General features: G+C 40.6%; 1 protein-coding gene and 1 long non-coding RNA gene across 3 annotated transcripts in view; one reads left to right on the plus strand and one right to left on the minus strand.

The window, feature by feature from the left end:
- Nucleotides 1–17,666, minus strand: LOC143881712 (Outer membrane OMP85 family protein). 2 transcript variants are annotated; one of them, XM_077384965.1, is made up of 11 exons: nucleotides 17,199–17,666; nucleotides 17,023–17,092; nucleotides 15,166–15,201; nucleotides 14,938–15,082; nucleotides 14,491–14,649; nucleotides 14,267–14,337; nucleotides 14,105–14,183; nucleotides 13,895–14,010; nucleotides 13,664–13,811; nucleotides 1,832–1,901; nucleotides 1–423 (listed from the first exon to the last, which is right to left on the minus strand). In XM_077384965.1, the coding sequence occupies exons 1-11, from the start codon at nucleotides 17,230–17,232 to the stop codon at nucleotides 266–268; spliced, it is 1,086 nt and encodes a 361-aa protein (XP_077241080.1). In that variant the 5' UTR covers nucleotides 17,233–17,666; the 3' UTR covers nucleotides 1–265. The 2 variants fall into 2 exon arrangements, with proteins under 2 accessions (XP_077241080.1, XP_077241086.1); XM_077384971.1 differs by lacking the exon at nucleotides 15,166–15,201 and having other exon boundaries at nucleotides 17,199–17,665.
- Nucleotides 16,836–19,910, plus strand: part of LOC143881738 (uncharacterized) — a 24,604-nt gene continuing 21,529 nt past the window's right edge. The window contains exon 1 of the long non-coding RNA XR_013252013.1: nucleotides 16,836–18,506. This is a non-coding gene — a long non-coding RNA (uncharacterized LOC143881738). The remainder of the gene's footprint in view (nucleotides 18,507–19,910) is intronic.

Genomic DNA, 19,910 nt, shown 5'->3' on the forward strand with positions numbered 1-19,910 from the left:
TGTAAGAAACATCTATAATCATCAATTAAATTACTTAGATGTTAAACCGGACAAAGATTACATTAGAATGTTGATAATATGTTGGTATCAGTTGAGAGATTGTTTGTGCTCTATGTGCCATGTCGGAGGTTTCAGTGTTCAATTTTCCTCAATTTTGGGCAATCTCGCTTAAAATTGCAGCATGCACAATTTCAGTTTAGGGCATCAATTTCCAATTGAATTGAATTTTGGAATGAAGTTGATGAGATGAAGGTGTTTGGAGGATTCATGAGGTGACATTGCCGATGCCAAAGTATACAGTTTTCTGCTGGAAGGCATTGAAGGCATAGTCGATACGAAACTTACCAAACCGAGAATGGAACCGAAGACCATAGCCAAACCCAACTCCAGACCCAGGTTTGCCCTGTCTTAGAGCAGGATTGCCTGAAAATTTCCAAAACAAAGTTGATCATCAACATATTTAAAAAAAAAAGATGAATGGACATCCGAACTCCCATATTTCAATAATGGTACTACTCTATACATTTCCCTAACTAGTTTTTTCAAGTTGTTACAACTTCCAATAAGATCCAATAAATGCAGGGGCCGTTTGGATAACCGGATTTTATAATTCTGGGATTTAGCTTGAAAGTAGTGTCTGGGTGGCTAAAATCATGGATTTTACCATCCAATGACTTGGATTTTAAATAAACAATCCAGGTGTAAGTAATCTCTATTCCATCCTAAGATATCTAAAACCTAGATTGAAAAAACTTGTCAGGCTGCGTGTTGAGGGAGGAAGATTGAGACACGAGAGCAAAGCCTGGCTTCATCACCTCCATGTCCACCCCCATTCTCTTTCTCTAGGTTTTATCCATCAAAACCCTAGATTTTGAAAAAAATCCAGGATTTTAAAATGATGGTATCCAAACGGCCCCTGTATTGTTTAACAAAATGAGGAGCGACGTCATCACAATGCCGTTATTCTTTCCCATAAAGAAATTGTGTGAGCATATTGTGTGTCAGAGTTTGGGGCCAGCAAGGGTTAGACCCAATCTAGCCTGCAGAAATTTGTCAACGGCCAAGCCTACTCAAGCCTGCAAACGGTTTTGATGCCTAACCCAATCTTGGCCCGACAAAGAATAATTAGCACCCAATCCAACCCAGACCCAGGATTACTAGCAAGGAGAGCTCTTGATGCATCTTCTCTTTATGCATCTTTTTACCTATAGTTTTCAAAACATCAATTTGGTATCACATTTTCTTCCTGATATTACAAGAACATCATTAAGGGCCCGTTTGGATACCTCATATTTTGTATTTGGATTTGGAATTGAGTTTTGAATACAAAATGAATAGATCTGCCAGCTCATGTTGAGGGAGACAGAGAGGGAAGGGGGTACTTCCTACTGGAGGGGAGAGGTTGAGGAGCAAAGAGGAAGAAGGAAACTGCCAGACCTGTGGATTTCCAATTACTTATTTCCACAGCATATTTGGAAATCTGATTTTTTTCACTGTTAGTCGCTGATTTGGAAATCCAAGGATTTGATCCGGATCCAAATCACAACGCAAAAAGGGCTGCAAATGTGAGAAATCCAAATCAAAATCTTCTCGGCATCCAAACGGGCCCTAAGAGAAGTCTATCTTCTCATAAAGAGGGAGAATTTCGGTTGTTTCACAGATCGGGGATGTATTTGGTGGGTAACAAGAAAAGCTCAAAGCACTGTAATGCCAACTACAGAATGGGGGTGGCCAATGTTTACAATACATTAATACAAGTACATTCATGCTTACGTATGTAAATAAACATACAAGGGTAAAAAGAATAATAAAACAAAGGGCAGAAACTGACCTGGGACATGGTGACTAGAGCCCAAGTCCGTCCCGCAATCCATGAAAATGGCACCTTCCAGCCCATTTCTCTTCAACAAGACGAGCATGGAAATATGAGGATGATATTATTTGGCAGTTATTTAGAGCTCAATGACAAATAAAAGATTGCAATGGATGACAAGCACAACAACAGGGATGGGAACAACTTTGGCAATCAACTACTAAAACAATTTTTAGAACCATCTTAGCAAAATTTGGCCAAATTAACAAGACTAAGAATCCTATTTCCTTGGTCACATTGAGATGTGAAAATTAAGTCACAGTTTATGTAATTAACATAAAATAAATCCACTACAGGTTGCATGAAATCATAATGTCGCTCACAAATGTCTCCATTTAGCCTTCCAAAGTCCAATGCCTAACCAGTCAAACGCTGCTACAGATGTTGAAATCCTATTTTTATTTTAGGCGGAAAAGCATTAGGTAGAAATCAGAATTTTCTAACAAAATAAAGGTCGTTCCCCATGCTTCTGATGAGAAAATTATTTCAGTCTAGTTAGATATTAACCAGGACAACGGGAAATAATGGGCAATGAGATATGTTGATGGTATCATAGATAAGTTTGAAAAGTTTTATATCTATTTGTAGCAAAATCTTGTTCAGTCAGTCATTTGGTGGTAAAAAAACTGTTTATTCCAACAAAGCCGCGTTGGGATCCGGCTGTGAAAAGATTCCAAGGAAGCTTGCTTTGAGGAAGCAACAATGTTTAGTGTTTGTTTATCGAATCATGTTAAATTCAATATTTCAATTCATTTACGTTTTGATCAGTTTTCCAGCATCAGTGTTGAGTTGGTGATACAAAATCACCGGTCCCACTTGGCCCTTTTAAGTGGGATGCGTTTTCTCTTTACATATAGAGATTGTATATGAAAGAGAGGGTTTGAAGAAAAAGGGAAAATGAAGAGAGGAGAGGAGAAAAGGCTAGGGCAAGGAAAGAGGGTTTTCTCTTGGGGGCCCTGGAGGGCTTTGTGGTGGAGCAAAAGCAAGGTTCTTCTTCTCGAGGAGAAAGCTAGGGCAAGCAAGAGGGGTTTTCTCTTGGGGGGTTCTAGGAGGGCTTTTGTGGTGAAGCAAAAGCAAGGTTCATCTACTCAAGGTTGAGGGGAACGTTTAGGGTAAAAAGAGGGGTTTTCTCTTAGGCTCTTGGAAGGCTTTTTGTAGTGTAGCATTTTCCTCCTCTTCTTGTTTATCAATGTTTATTCTTCTTCTTCCATTGTTCTTCTTCTCCATAGAGCTTTCTTCTTTACAAGAGAAGCATTGTATTGGAGGGTTTTCCATAGGGGGTTTCCTCATTCTCGGTGTAGAGATTTGAGGGTTTCTTTGTGGTTGCATTGAAGGTTGGAGAGAAGGGTTTTATTAGTGGATTTTACCGGTGGAGATAACATTGTACTATTTTGGTTCTAAATAGTGGATTGTGTATTGCCTTGTTCGTGGAGTATCTCATTGTTGTGAACCACGTATATTCTTGTCTTCTTAGGTTGCTTGGTTGTTTGTTTTGCTTCCCTCTGGTGGTTGTGGTTTTGTTGGTATATATTGTTTGTGCAAGATCTTGGGTGTTTCCGTGTGTTTGTCGGTGGTAGATCGGCAGGTGTTATTGGCGGTGGGTTTTGGCTGCAACAATCAGAAGGAGATGGATTGGAGAGATTTCAAAGAGACTTTGGTAATGAAGGGACTTAGAGCACAAATATCATAAATTACTTAGTCAAGAAGATGTAACCCAAAAGGAGATCTAGAATCAGCATTGGCAACATTAAGAAGAATGAGCCTCTTTTGAGTAAGTGATTGGTGCTTTTGGCAAGAAAAAAGATGTGTTATAGCGGAAGTTCATGGCGATCAAGTGTGGGGAAGGGATCAGGAGACGGGACTGTGGGTTGGTCTGTAGAGGTTCAGGTTCTAGGGCTTGGAAATCAGTAAGCTGGTTGAGGAGTTCAACAAGGCTGTTAGTTGCAAGGGGGGTTAGATTTGGCAGGTTGTATAGTGTGGGTGGTTCCTTCTTTTCAAAGGGTATCTGATCTCTATAGGGTTGTTAGGAAAGCAAGCTCCCTTATTTATGATGTTTACAGGATGCAAGGTAAGAGAGGGTTGCCTGGTCCTCAAATTATAGGAGGTATTTAAGTTACAGCAGTGTGAGTCTGTGTTGCTGTTACTGGGCAGATTAGAGGGAGTTTATATTGCAAGGCTTGGGAGCCATAGGTTGGATTAGGGTAGAGCCGTAGAGCCAAGGTTACTTTTCTATCCTTCACTTTTATTCGTCAAGGATGTACCTTTCTCTAATTAATGATGTGCTCCTCTCCTCCCCAAGTCAGTCTTTTGCTTGACAGGGGCCGTTGATATTTTGACTAGTAATCACCTAAAAAAGTAAGAAACATAAGATTGCTAACATGTGTTACCTATGCAAGAAAGCAAAGAAACAACAGTGAACTATCCATCCATTGTAGTGTTTTGTAGAGGATTTGAAGTATTGTCCTTCAGGTGTTTAGAAGTTAGAACATGTTGGGTGTTCCCCAATAGTGTGGCAGAGGTGTCAAGAAAGAAATGATCATATATTTGATTATAAGGTGTTCCGTTGGTGAAATTGATGGGTAAGATAGTCGTTCGTCACAGGACGGCTTTGGCTATCAAGAAATTTATAGACATCAGTTGATTGAGAAAAATTGATGGGAGATAGTCCAAGAGAGAATAGGGTGGTGGCTAGCAGGTCATCGCTTTCTGAAGGTGTTCTTAAGCTCAACTTCAATAGCTCTTTAGGCAATATGGGACAAGCGGGTGTGGGTGGCACTATCTGTAATCAATTTGGGTGGTGAGCTTTGGCTATTCAGGGCCCTTTGGTTTTGTTAGAAGTGAATATATGCCTAAGGGCACTATAGTCATTGTACTTTTTTCTCTTTATCTATAAATAAGTGAGGGGGAGCTCTTCCTAATTCATTCTTTTACTCTCATTCCCTTATTTCCTCTCTCAACATGGTATTAGTGCCCTAGGGTTGTGGTGCCCTAGGGACCTCCATTGAAGCACACATCCTTGCTTCTTGTTTCTTCTTCCTCATTCCCCAGTCCACCCCTCTCACCTCCATCATCTCTCTCCAATTGTCAGCGCTAACCCTAACCCACGCCCCTCTTCCACTCGACTCCTACCTCCACCCCCTCTCTCCACTCGTCAGCACTCCCTCTCACGCCTTACCCTATCCCCACCCTCACTCATTATCCCTCTCTCTCTCTCTCTCTGACCACCGACGCCCCCATGCCTCCACCCTTGCCGTAATCCCTTTACCCCCACTCTCCTCCACCCAAAACCCTAAATCCTAAACATACCCTCCCTTACCATTTTCGTAATCCATCTACCCACCATCCTCCTCTTTCCAACCTTCATAAGCTTAATCCCTAAGCTTACACCCTAATCTTCATCTCCCAAACTGCATTTTTGGGTTCTTAAACGCTTATCCTTCATGATCTAAATCATTTCCACTCCTTTTTTATTCCTTCCCGCGGCTCCAATCTACTTTGATAGTTTCTCTCCTCTTCCTTGATAGTAGTACTAAGTCTACTTCTGCTATTGGCCTTCTTTGGACCCGCGGCATGGTGTCCAGACCCGTCTAGTGATTCCTTTTTTTTTTCTTCTATTATCCCTTTGTCGTTGTTGTGGTTGAGAGTCATCTTATCTATCTATCTTCATGGATCCTCGTGTCATCATGGATCCTCCTCTCAGCATGACTCCTGCGGTCAGTGCGACTCATCCACCTTCGTCTCCTTCGTCTAGCTATTCTCCTACAATGGACGCTTTATTCCCACATATAGGACTACAGTTCGGGTCCAATTATCTGAATTGATGTATGGCTGTTGAGACCTACCTCCTAGCTCGAGGTAAGGCTGATTTCATTGAGCTTGATCCTCCCTCTTCCACGGATCCCTCATATGCTCGATGGCGGCAGGGTGATGCCCTGATCCGCACCCTTCTCTGGCAGAGCATGGCACCCCATGTAGCTGGCACGATGATGTGCCTCAAGACCTCTAAGAAAATCTGGGATCATACTGTTGTCCTCTATAGTGGGGTTGATAACCTCACTCGTAGTTGCGCCTGGGTGCACCTCCAGTGTGACAATACACTTTTAGATGCCTTCTACAGTCAGTTTGTTTCACTTTGTCAGCAGCTAGATGTATTTATACCCCTCACAACTGATCTGGCAGTTCTTGCCAGGCAACGGGAGCAACTCCGGGTTGTTCACTTCCTAGATGCCTTGGGCCCTTACTATCTGTCCCTCCGACAGTAGATTATTAGCTACGGTTTCATTCCATCTCTCACGGAGGTTTACTCTCGTGCCTAGTAGTGTCTTCGGGGGTGGTACCTTTGGCCGTGGTTGGGGCCATTGAAGCCGTGTTGGTGGCAGTGATGTTGAAGGCTGTAAGCCCAAGGGTTCTCCCAAGGGCTCCTCATACTTTCACCCATGTTTTGATGATTAACAAAAACAAATTGATTAGGTTAATAGGACTAATAAGTTGCCTTGAGTGTTGTGTGAAAACAGGAAAGAACTAGCACATCACATAACACAACACAATGCATGACTTGGAGATCCATGTGGACGCTACATGAAGCAACTCAATCTTGATGGGAGCAAGCTCAAAAGGACGTTTGATGGATGATTCTACAAGATAGAGTGAAGATTCGAAGATCTCAACCAAGTCAAGCATCGAACGGAACTCATTGAAGATCATGTTCAAGAGAAGACTCAAGAGTTGCAAATCCGATTATAGGTAGTATCTCTATGTAGACACCCCATTTTGACCGAACCCCTATTCACTTTGTTTGATAAAAAACCTATCAAATAATTGAATTAGAACCTCAAATTTCACCCTAAGCTTGCTAAGGGTCCTAACTAGGTCCCCGTAAAATTTCGTCGAAATCCGAGTATGTTTGCCTAGTGAACGAGTCGAATGGGAACCGTAGTGCAAATACAGAAAGAGGGGTGAGTTATCCTGGAAAAGGGTAAAAGCGGTTTAGAATAAGACACGTAACTTTGTGCGCCTATCAATATTTCGCGCGCCTTATCAATTTTCCGCGCACCTTATCAAGCGGTAGTGCTAAGATCAACTCTAAAAAATCCTATAAATACAAGCTTAACCCTCATTTTATCACTAATCTTGGTTTTAGTTAATATTTTTAGAGAGGCAGAGTCTGAGAAAAGAAGAGTGAGAAAATAGATCTGAGCTGAAACCCTAACTCTCTTGCTCTTTCTTCTCCGGCCAACTCCGGCCATCCTCCGGCAAGGTTCCGGCCATATCTTCATCTTCTCTAACATCACCTTCTTCTTCCTTTGCTTCAATCTAACCCTATTTCTTCTTGCTAGAAACTCTAATTTTCATTGCATCTCTACAAACCCTAACTGGTATTCAATTTCTGCAACTTTCTTTAAGGTAAGCTCCATAGATTCTGACAAATCTTCATTGAGTAAGAGAGAAAAGATTTTAGATCTAAGCTAATTTGCAAAGTGATTCGAAGGAGTTGATCCAAAGAACAGAGGTTCAGCTATTTCTTTGCTTTTTTTAACCTCTCTTCCAAAGTTCAGGTAAGATTTTTATTTTTTTTATTCCTTGAAAATTTTGGTTCAGATGAGGATTTTGATACTAAACTTGTGTGCTGAACCTTTATCTTTTGAAATAATTATGTTTGTTTTTCGTTAATAAGGTTAATATATGTAAGATTGCTCTGTTCTTCTTTGAATAATTGTTGGAGTGATTTTTATAGTTGATTTTCTTCTTTAATATATCTTTCTCATGTGAGAATACTCAGAATTCTGAAACGTAGAATTTAAGGTTTCAGGTCTTTTACAGTATAGACATAAGTATATGAGTTATTAATGGTTTCATAATCATTGAGAAATTTAGTGTAAACATTGAGATTTGAAGCAAAGTATTTTTCCTATCATAATTCCTTTGTGGATAGATTGCTGTAAATTCTTGAATAAATTGGTTACAAAATAGTTTTAAGGATTGAGTATTTATAATTCATCTCTTATTAGAAATGGTTGATGCACACACTGATGGTGATTAGTAAAATGTGGTGAAGAAGAAAAATGTAATGTTGTTGATGTCATGTAGCTGATTAAGTGACTCAGGGAGTTTAGGGGTTGGATCTTCAGGATCTTGGGTTGCCGTAAGAAGTGGGGTGCCGTGTGCTGACGGGCTTTTGGGTTTTATCTGTGGGATCTCGGTTAAGCAAACTCAGGACTCGGTTTTGAAGATTTTGGTGGATTCGGGTGGCTTCAAATGTGAGCTTGGCTTAAAGGGATCACTAGTTTTTTGGTGACCTCTTATTTTGAAAACCAGAGAAAGATCGAGAGAAGGACCGGAGAAACTTTGGGAGATTAGACCTTTTTCTAGTAGCCTAGGTGTAGTTTAGGGAATAATGCTTTTGTAATTGGCAATAAAAGCCAAATTTCCTCATTTTCCATTATAGTTTTTAGCACTGCATTTCGAATTTAAAAAAGGGGATCTGAAATTTCGATTTGGGAGGGAAATTTCCTTGTGGAGAAACTTCTATTGAGAAAGTCGATCAGAAGAAGGGAGGAATTGAGCTTGGATCTACAAGCTTTCCACCTTGATCTTAATTAATCCCTTGTGATTTTGTAAGGAGATGATAATGTTGTAAGAGTAGTTTGGTGTCTCCATGCCTAGCTCTTGTAATTGCGCAATTTTCCTTGAAACATGAAGCTTCCAGTTATGTTCAATCATCAAATCGTTTGAAGGATTTTGTTTTTTACAAGCTTAGATCTAAAAGATCTCACTAGAACTGCACAAGACAGCCATGCTTTGATGATACAGATCTGCCCTATAGGCGGCTTTGTGTAATGTAGTGGAATCGTGTACTCAATTTCATGTGGCTGCCTCAAAATTCCTTGTGAATTGAACCTGTCCAGAGACTGAAACTCATTTAGTGTTACATGTCCTGAATTCAGAACTTTAGACATTCTGGTTGTAGTTTTACAGTAGTTGAATTCATATCCGAGACATGTGATTGCTGATTTTGGAAAACTTGGATGGAATTCCCTGGATGAATGTGCAAGCTACAGATTTCTGGAAGTGCAAATTCGACCTTAAAGTTTCAAATTTACAGCTGAGAATCATTTTAAAAGAGGATTTTAATCCATTATCTCTTAGGACAGAACTTTGTCATACATATGCTTAATGCATGTTTTGATTGGATTGTCATGTTGTTTGAATTCTCTAAGAGATTGACCAGAGTTGGTGCAAGAAATTTATAGAATTGAGCACTCAAGTGTTGAAAACACCTCATTCTGTTCTTTACTGTTGGAGTCAGTGTTAACTGCCGTGGAGATGTTCAAATTTGTCTTTATTTACTCTTGCAAAAATCTTAAGCTTTTCAATTGAAAAGTTACAGGATTGAAGGAGCAAGTTTATGTAAATTTCAATACAGATTCATGGAACGAATTACATTGTTCGGGGGACACCATTACTTCAAAGTATTCACTGTTTCCTTAGAACCTCAAACGTCCTCGACCATAAACTTCAAGCTTGGAAGTTAGGTATTATCAGGAAAAACCTGGGCTGAGCTCGACATGATTGCGACCGTGGACTCCTAAAGGTTTAAGATCACTAAACATTGACTTGCGATCTCAAATGGCATTGCAATTGCAAGAGGCCTAAGAACAGACCCACTTCTGGACAGCTAGTTTTCCACCTAATTTCGCTTTATTTGAAAATGGTCTTTCATCTAAATCAAATAATTTGTATTCCCATGATTCATACAGAAACCGCACGTATTCTAGAAAAGACTGATTCGGTCACTTTTTGGTCCTAGGTCCTTTTCCTAGGTGGCACTCTAGCCAACTTCCACAAGGTTAGAGGAGCCCTGACAAACGAAGAAAGGTATGAGAGAACGTATGCTTTTCTGGGCAGACGGATGGCAGCGATGCCCACAGAAAGGAAGAAAGATAACAGCAAAATACAACAAGGTTAGTTATTTGGAATCACAGAAGTGGAAATTAGAGAAAGGTGCCTACAAGCCATCCTCCACCCACAATGACGGGAAACTGATTCCAAAGATTCTAGAACTACATTAAATGTTTGACAACTTTAGAGTTTAGATACAAACATTTTGTTGGGCCCCACGTATTTATAAATCCAGCTTTAGTCAAACTAAAAAACTGACGTCAAGCTTGACTTGTTGAGTTTGATTTTGATAACATTAGGAATGGTAGGAGGGCCAAGGACCAGGGAAAGAGTGGACGCTAGAGAAAATGTAGTAGATCGATGCCACGATATTGAGACATTAATGGGAATGTCCAGTTGGGAAAAGATAGGACCTATGGACAGAGAAAAACATGGTTTCATAGGCAGGATGAAGCATGAACTCTCCACATATTGACACTAAGTTGATTTCTAAGCCAATGAGATATATGTAGAAGACACCAAGACTTCAATCGTTACTCGTATTCGAGGAATACTGCTATACTCTTATGCAATGACACCGTGTTTCGGTCACCATGCATTTGACCACATTTTTCAGCAAGGCTTGCAGCATATTTCAGAACCAAATGGAGGTGACAAAATTCACCCTGTTGCTGTCCATTTTAGAGGCAAACAATGTTTCTAGGTCAAAGTGTTTCATCGAGTAACACAATGTTGGACATCGATGGAAGTGATACTCTGTGTGGATTCGATATCTCAGCATCCAATGTCCGCAGTTCAAGTTTCGATGGAGCTTTCCTATACTGCATTTAAACTTAAGAGGAATCGTAAAACAGATGGCCATGAGGACTTTACGCCATTTGTCTCTGACATACCTCTAGGGAGAGATCGAGACACTATGATCTTTTCAAAGTAATATCCTTCTTTTATGTCGTTCAAGGAAAAACGATAAATAATGATTGTTAAAGCAGAGGAAAGGGGTTCAAGGCCTGCAAGTATTAGCTATTGGCAATTCGTGGCGCTCCCTCTGTAGGTCGATGGAAACCCTAGGGAGGGAGGCGGTTTATTCCCCCCCCCTCTCTCGTCTCTCTAGTCTCCCTCTCTCTCTCTCTCTCTCTCTCTCTCTCTCTCTCTCTCGTCTCCTTCTCGCTCTCCCTCTCCCTCTCCCTCTCTCTCTCTCGTCTTCCCCTCTCCCCCTCTCTCTCGTCTCCCCCTTTCTCTCTTGCTCGTCTCCCTCTCTTTTGTCTCCCTCCCTCTCCCTCCCTCTCTCTCTCTCTCTCTCTCTCTCTCTCTGTCTGTCTCTCTCTCTCGTCTCATTCTTTTTCTCTGAATTTTAAGCCTCGACATCTCTTTCTTGTCTCTCCCCATTGTTGGCCCCTTCCCGTCTCCCTCTCTTCCTCTGTATTTTTTGAGTCTCGCTCTCTCCCCATTGCTAGCAAAAGTTGAGCCGTGGAGGCCGGATCTGGAGTATGGCTAGATCTGGGGCGGTGGAGGCCGGATCTAGAGTTGTGGAGGCCGTGATGCTGGATCTGGAGCAAAGGAAAACCGCGAAGGTTGCCGGAGGCAGTAAAAGGCCGTGGGTTGCTGGATCCGGAGTCGTGGAAGGCCAGCTAAAGACGGAGCAATCTTATTTTTTAGGCCGAGGATTACTGGAGGCTGTGGATTGCCGGATTAGCAATGGGGTTGATGGGTTTGATTGTAGCAGGATGTGGTCTCCGGAATCAAGATCATGGTGGTGGCCTGAGGACGGGCGTGGTGGCCAATGGCAATGGTGGTTGCCGGATCTTGATGACGGTGGTGGTGGCTGAGACTCCCCCGGCGGAGATGTTTTTTGTGGAGGAAACGGAGGTGGGACTGGAGGTGGTGGCTGCGGTGATTGATGGTGGTTCGAGGTGGAGGCCGTCGGAGATTCGATGTTGTTCAGTGGTTGGCTATCGTGCACGGTGAGGGCGCACAATAGCTCTTGGCTTTTCAGTGGGATTTTTGAAAATCGAATTTGGGATGTGGTGGAGAAGTCGGTGTGACGTTGCAGGTCACGATCTTGACTTGGGGGCCCCACAATATGGGATTTTTGTTGGATTCAATACAATTAAGGCTATTGGGTATTGTAAGGGGTTATGGGTTTTCTTTTGGGCCAAGGAGAATGCTCCTGGGCAATTCATACTATGTAAATCTGGTGGGACTACTGGTCCCCATTGTAAAATTTGCTGGTATGAATATATTTGTCAATTTCCAAAAAAAAAAAGCAGAGGAAAGGCCAAGGTTTCCAATCTACCTAACCTCTAGGGTTCGAATCCCCTAAAATATTCCTATCGTATAGAAATACAATTTTTTCTCTTTTTTCTTGCCACCCTTTCTCTATTTGAGAGATGGGGCATTTATAGCTTTGTAAAGGGGGCCATGTGCCCCGTCAATTGGGTGAAGTCGATGCTAGTGGCTAGATGTTATGGTAGGTGATTTGATGTCCAACAACGCCTTATTGTTTTTGGTGGCTTCTTCTCAAAGTTTCTTTGAACCATTTTCCATCTTGCTTGCGTGATCCCTGAGTTTTCTCGTGATGCTGGTTTGTGATGGTTGTCCATGTCAACATAGGTGTTTATGCGAAGTTTGATACACGTTGAGTCACTGTTGTATGGCCATTCTTATGTGGCTTGTTGGGCACACGTAGGTGAGTGCGTTTAGTAAATGGCAACAGGTTTTTGCATCAACTTGTGTGTTCTTGTCATGCTTTCTTCGATGAATGGTCATTTCATCCGAATCTTTGTTTTATTTGTTGTTCACATAAAGACAACAGAAATAGGTGCCTTCATGATATGCTCCTCTACCTTGTCATAGTCCTTGTGGGCAGCTTGCAGTTGCTCTCGGTATCATGACCATATAGTTCTGCCTTTTATTTAGTTTTATTTCCAATTACCAAAGATCTATTTTAAAGAACATGCTCCGTGGAGATGAAAAGATTGAGATATTTTGCATCCCAACCTCAGTTTATATCAGGCAGTATTCAAGAGTCATAAGACATGCATGCATGGATGGACTTACATGCATGTCTTGATGCGTGAATCCAAATATTCGATAATAATCTCAGTAGTGGTTTGATTGACATGCAAACCTACCATATGTGAGCATTATAAAACAAAATGCCAAAAGGAAAAGTTGGTTACTCCACACACATTGATCGATGGGTGAATCCAAATATTTGATAATAATCTAAGGACAAGAACCTCAGAGTTGTGATTGAAATGGTTCTACGTGTAGCAGTTTACAAGGATCTGGCTTTCACTTGAAAATACAGTGGTTTGGGCAAGAGGGCCATCATAGATCTTGACTGTGAGATATTTCAAAGTCTACCCCGTTGGAAAAAGGAGGCCATAGATGCATCCCATCTGGAAGGAGAGAGCAAAAACCTAGGTCTACTTCTTTTGCCTGGTTAGCTATCAGAAATTGGATACTTAATAGGGATAAATAAAGACATAGGGATCTTTATGTTACTGGAGATAAATACCTACTCACTGTATTTCTGGTGCCATTGCCACAGTTTGTTTAGTAATATCCCACTCATGTGACTCATTTCAAGAATAGCTCATATCATAATTGCAGTGCTGGTAATGATCTTTGATGATGATAGGAACTTACATTAAAGCATGCCAAGAAACAAAGCTTAGAGTTGGTCCCTACTCTAGTGAGTATTTCTCTAATCTTCTAGCATGTAAGAGTTCCATTTTATCTCATCTACTACTCGAAAAGTAAAAATCATAGCATGAACATCTCAACAAATGAACTTGATGCTGCAAAATGAGACCACTGGCAAAGATAAATGGCATTCACTCTTAGATATCAAGCCCCTCGAAATTAAGCAATCGGGATATCACATACAATGGGGATTGTTAGTTCGTTGTTCACAATGAGACATGATCTCCCTGACCCGACCGCACCCTCACCATATCCACGAACACTGTTTAGTCCTCCAATCGCAAATGCTTGATATGGAGCCATGTCCCCTACAATGGAACCACCTGTCAGGCTGTCAGATGAAAGTTAAAGAGTTACATGTGACAGCATTAAAGGCACATAGGATGTGGATGATAATTTTGAAACATTCATCACCTCGTCACGAGAAATGTTGGCCCCAGTTTAACTCCCTTTGAAGCAACAAATTTGAATCGGTTAAAAATTAGCCACTTCGATAGAAGAGGAATTCCTTGCTCTATTTGAAAATTTAACTGAAACACAAATGACATGAATATAAAAGATGTCATATTGATTAACTTCAGAATAGGAAAATATGATGTTGAGTTTCATTTTTGCATCATTTACTTGAGAAAAACTTCGATCATTGACCATTGCATAATTTGACTCCTGCTTCAAAACAAACATGCTGTCATGGGGCCTGCCACTGCATAAGTAGCATTTATCCAGTTAAGAATCGACATAGACCTGAGTTTAAGAACTAAGTTATTGATCATAAACTTCAATTACCTGCAAGTGACTGGAAATCCATCAAGGTCCTCAATTATTGAACGGCCATCATCATTGACTGGACGAATATGCTGACACAAAACATATAGAGAAATGGATAACAAGACTGGGTTTCAACTTCATCAGAAAATTTCTAAAATTTTTATTTGAGCTATCTTAAGTTAAATAATTCATGATATGCATCAGTTTTGATACTCAGCTGCCTCGAATAAGGCAAAACCGACCTCAAATTTTATGCTTGTGGTGCTGCTCCAGTTGGAACTCGCGGGCTCATTAACATCTACTCCTGCTGAGAAACGGCATAGATTGACACCTCCACTCCCGGAACGGGAGAAATTTTCGATTGGCAAACCATGGACCCCGATTTCAGGAGCAATTGAATGCTGAATGAATCAAATGTTCGTATAAGAAGCAATGCACCATTTGTTCCATCTCAAAATTCAAATAAACCATTAGTGTGGTTTCCAAAGCTCTCTCCAACAATTCATCATAACAGTGAGTCGGAAATTATGTTTTCAACGATCCTTAGACAGTAAGAAGAAAATAGGTGGGCAATGGAACATTAACAAACCCTTTCTCCAAAAAAATCATCATAGCAGTGAATCAGAATTATATTTTAAGAATTCCTCGGACAAGAGGAAGAAAATAAAGGACAAAAGAACATTACAAACCTGTATGACAAAAGATTGTTGAGAGAGCCATTCAGGCCTTGGTCTCCTGTAAGCTATCAAAAGATTGGAATCATAAAGTCCCTTGTCCCACAAAATGTCCAACTTCTCACTTTTGCCGAAAAGATTGGGGTGTTTGAGGCAAAGACTACAGTGACAGACCACAAAATCACCAGATGTAAAGACAGAAACCAATGAAGAGAGAAGCTGTTAACCAAAAAGTGCCCTTACCTTCCAATAACCTGTGAAAGGGGATTGTTCGAGTACCTAACAAATAATTATATGCCAAAAGAATGAAAAGATAAGACTCATGGAAAAATCTTTTTTCTTATTCTTGTGAGGGAATGTAAACTACATATAAAGAAAACCAAATCAGATAGAAATGGCTATTTGAGCGTGTGGATACCTTAATGAAAAAGCAATTCAAGGGACGTACGTCTTCTCGACTAGTACTATATACTGATCTTCACCGAAATATCCCATTATAGCCATTGACGGATCCCACATTAAGAACAGCAATTTTTATCAAATTCAAAATTACTCTTATCCTCTCTTTTGTTCCTAAACCTCCTAATCACTATATAATCTGAATTGAGAATCCCAATCTTAGTTTAAGTATCCAGTCTGCATAAGTCATCTAACGAGAAGGCTCATTCCCCTACCCCCTCCCCCACCCCCAAAAAAGAAAATAAAATAGTCCTCAAAGTCAAGCCTTGGGAAAATTCTACTTGAAGATTTATCATGGCTCCCTTTAATTATCTGTCAATATGCCCTCATTCCTTTTGATGCACCATAGTTACATGAGAGAAAGAAATGAAAACAGAAAAAGGCCCTGATAAGTGCTTGAGTACCGAATGCAACAACTCCAAAAAATGGAACTATAAAATACTGAAATTACTAACTATGCACGATTCAGAAATGATAATAAAATCACAGTTCATCCTGTTAGAGATTTTCAAAATGCAAAGTGGTATTTGAAAATTAAAATGGTTTTACAAGTTTTAATTTTAAATATAAAAACAATTTTCAGACGGGGCCGGTCGACCGGGGTATTATCCCGGGCGACCGCGGATTGGTTACTGGAAAATTAATTGATTTCCAGGAAGGTGTTTGAGGTCGACCCAGAAGTCCTGGTCGGCCGCGGTTCTTTTGATCGTAAAATATAAAATGGACAGAAGCATGCCGGCGGGCGACCGCGGCTGTTCGAAAAACTATTCGTTGGGAGAAAATAGACATGGCTTTTCACTTCCGTTTTTCAACCTTTCTTCATGTCTTTTGCTTCCCTAGAGTCATGGATGTTTTTCAAACACAAAGGACACTTTGTGGGTGATCCAAGACACAAAAATCACAAAGAGTTGTGATCGAATGATCATTGTTCAAACCAATCAACGGGATGTCTTGAAGAGATGTTTCTCTTGGACAATAGATATCTAGTGCTCTATAAAAAGAGCAGAAATCTGTCTTTTCAAATATAAGAAAACAATTATTGCTGTATTTTCTTGTTTCTCTCTTTAACAATCCCTCTATCACTTGTTCTTTAGTTATTTTGTTCATAACACAGAGCACTAAAATCTGTTTTCTGCAGAAACAGTTTTAGTGAATTTTCTCTAAGGCTTGAAGTTCCTTGAAAGGTGTTTTGGGTTTGATTCCACTTGTGCAAAGCGTCATCAAACAATTGTAGGATTGTCCTACAAGGCTTCATTGTATCTTGGAGACAATTCGTGGATCCCCTTTGTACACAACTGGTGGGGGCGAATATTGTCTTAAGGAAAGCGATTACGCGCCTTGAAGCATCTTATTCTCTTCTTCTTTCTCATATCCTTGACTGAACACATCCCCCCTACTCCCGACTATATATAGTCAGCCCCATACTCAGTCCAAACTAAGGAAATTAATCGTCATTCAAATTCAAAACCAAGCTATCATCATCTAGATCCAAATTGAGAACAACCCCATTCAAATTGAAAACACCCTAAGAAAAGGGTAGCAATAAGGAGCCATTAAAATCCAAGACATCCTACCATAAGGCGGAGATCAATGAAAAAAAAAACATAAAAAAGCTTACACAAGAGAGAGAGAGAGAGAGACCTGAATGGAGGGGGAAGCATGCATGCTGCGCATAGCTTGTGGGTGAGATCGATGTTGACGTCTATCTTGGCTGAGGACCAAAAGCAGGAATTGTCGTGTGTAATGAACATATGAGAGATGAGAGAGATGATGGGAATTCGTTATTTCGTTTGAATGTGTGTTTATGACAGACTGACCTTTACCGGCATGAATGCTCTGCTGAGCTCCCATCCCCTCATCCACTAGGCTTCTACCATTAAGCTAAGCAGAGGAAGATGAACCAAAAATGCCCAAAAATCATGTTCCAGTAATCCACGAATGGATTAATGATTCCTTCCTTGTTTGCGAGGCAGCGATATGAGGAGTAAAGAGGTGGTGCTTGCTTCCTTTTTTATTCTTTGCGTGGGAACGTTTGTTTTTTCTCGTAATCCCAAGAGTCCACTTTCTTCCTTCCACATTTATTTATGGACCTGTTTTTTGTTTTGTTTTTTAATCACGAGCTCTAATCCGGGTCCTGTGTAACCGTTGATTTGGTGGGATCCATTCCGCCGCGGGGCCAAATAAAGGGGTAAACATCCTCTGAAAACCGGATCAATTTTTTGGGGTAGCAAAAGCAATAGGTACGGAGCGAAGGAGAGGAGGAGTCGGGTAGGACACAGCATTATTAGCGTGGATAGGTTTTGGTAAAATAGCAAGTGGTTGACATCATCCCTCTCTCTCATATAACATATTCGTTGAAAGCAGCAAGGAAATGCAAGGGAAAACAACAATCGAAGCGACGCAGAGCGAAAGGCGGAGGAATGGACCTAATAATGCATATACAGAGAAAGCCAAAAGGAAAGAAATCCCTCTCTCTCTTTCTTCTTTCCTCCTTTGAGAAATTTGATTCCTATATTGATTATCTGCTCGCCTCCCCTGTAGTGCCAATGGTGCCTTCTATTTCCATTTCCCTTCCATTATTTACTCCTCCCCTCTTCCCCGCGCGCTCTTCTTCTTCCTATAATGTCGCCATTACTGCCGTTAAATTCACAAAACCCAAACATCTCACTCTCAATTCCAAAACCCATAACTGCTTCCTCTTGCCTTTTCTCTCCTTCCCCCGGCATCTGCCGCGTTGCAACTTCAGATGAAGAGGGAATATATCAAGATGATGATGATGATGAAGAAGAAGAGGCAATTTCATGGTAATTAGGAGGTGGAAGGTCGGCCTTTGAGATTAAATCTTGCAGCACAAAGAGGTGCAACCCCACAGACAGAAACATATCTTCAAAGCAGTGCAATGCAATCAACTGTTGGCTACTGATGGAAAGGCAACAAATGACCACTCTCCCTCAGTTGCACTTGATTTTGATGCATATCAACCATTTACCGCAACGATGCCCACATTGCAAGAAGAAATGTCTGCTGGGGGGGAACTGCAGTGTCATAAAAACAGTGTTCATTTGTCTGAAGCACAACAGTAGCCGCAAGCCCAGGAAAATTCCATCCAGTTCCTTCCTATACAGGTATGCCCTTTATGAAGGACATCATGGAATTGTGTTGTATAATTGGCGGATATCTCAAATGCTGGTTGGATCGATGTTTTATTTAATGGCTATATGCCTATATGCTTGATGACTGTTTCTGATCATTTCTGTATCACAGTATGAAATGAAAATTGGCAGTTAGGAATTTGTTAAAGTGGGCAAACACCAATGTAATTAAGCAATAAACAATACATCCCAGTCCCTGAGTTTGGTAGTCTGCAGTTACAACAAAAATAGGGGCACTCTAATTGCTTCATCACTAGTGTGAATAAGTTGAGGTGATTAGTGCATCAGATCTAAAAGGAAACTATTAAAATCAAGTTAATGGAATAAAAGTCATTAAGACCGACATTTGAAAAAAAAAGAGGCTAGAACTTAAGTCTTAAAGGGTTCAACAACGATCTGTTTTAATGGGGTGACAGTGGAGATTCAAGTGTCATGTTGGAAAATGATAAGATGCTGCACTATAATAGTGGACAGTAATCCTTACGAGCATCTGGGTATTAAAGCCTACCATGCCAGTGGCATTGTTAGGACATGATTGAATCCAATCATCCATACAGCTGTACAGATTCTGTCAAGGAATATTAGGAAAGACTTTATAATGTGCGTTCCTTGTTTATTACCTTTTTTTTAACCTTCAATTAGGTTCCTTAAATGTATAGCTTTCTTTCTTTTCCATTTCAGTCGCAATCCCAAATATGGGATACATTTTGCTACTTTTGTATATAAATATATCACTACAGTTAATGGAAAAAGTATCTAAATCATTCAAACCAAAGTTTTGTTCCTAACTTTGTCATAGCACTTCAGTGGAGTCTGCACCACTTCCACCAGTGCCCTGAATGGGCTGGGGTGATTTTCTTATTTGTTTGCAGAGTTTTCTCCCCCAACATCTTTGAACAGACCTTTGACATTGTTATAGAATCATATTCGTCATGAGGCCATTCTCATGCATCTTGAATTCAAGGGTTGGGAGCTCAATTAGGCAGAGAGTGAAAGGGACAGATTGTTGTTTCTCACACCATTCACTAATTCTCACCTTAAAAAGGCAAGAATTAAAAGTTTATGACTTCATCAATAAATATACGTAAGGTTCACAATGTCCATCAAAAGGGAACATACTTCAAAATTTTGGCGACATTTATGTCAAAAAACAAGCAGCAAGGCTGTTCACTGGATATCATGGCCACCGACGAAGAGCAGCTGCCACCGAGTCCAACTCACAGGGGAAGAAAATCCCGTGGAAACAAAGTATTGCTATTCAACAGAACTACACATCCCTGCAATATTCAAGAAATGGTAACCAGCCACTGCCACCAAAAGGAGACTCATTTCAAGCCTGTAGGAAGAAGGGAAAACTTGTAAAGGCAATAAAAGGCA

The sequence above is a fragment of the Tasmannia lanceolata genome, unplaced genomic scaffold, assembly GCF_043159265.1.
Source record: "Tasmannia lanceolata isolate RefF3 unplaced genomic scaffold, GAP_Taslan_0.1 ptg000002l, whole genome shotgun sequence".
Lineage (NCBI taxonomy): Eukaryota > Viridiplantae > Streptophyta > Magnoliopsida > Canellales > Winteraceae > Tasmannia > Tasmannia lanceolata.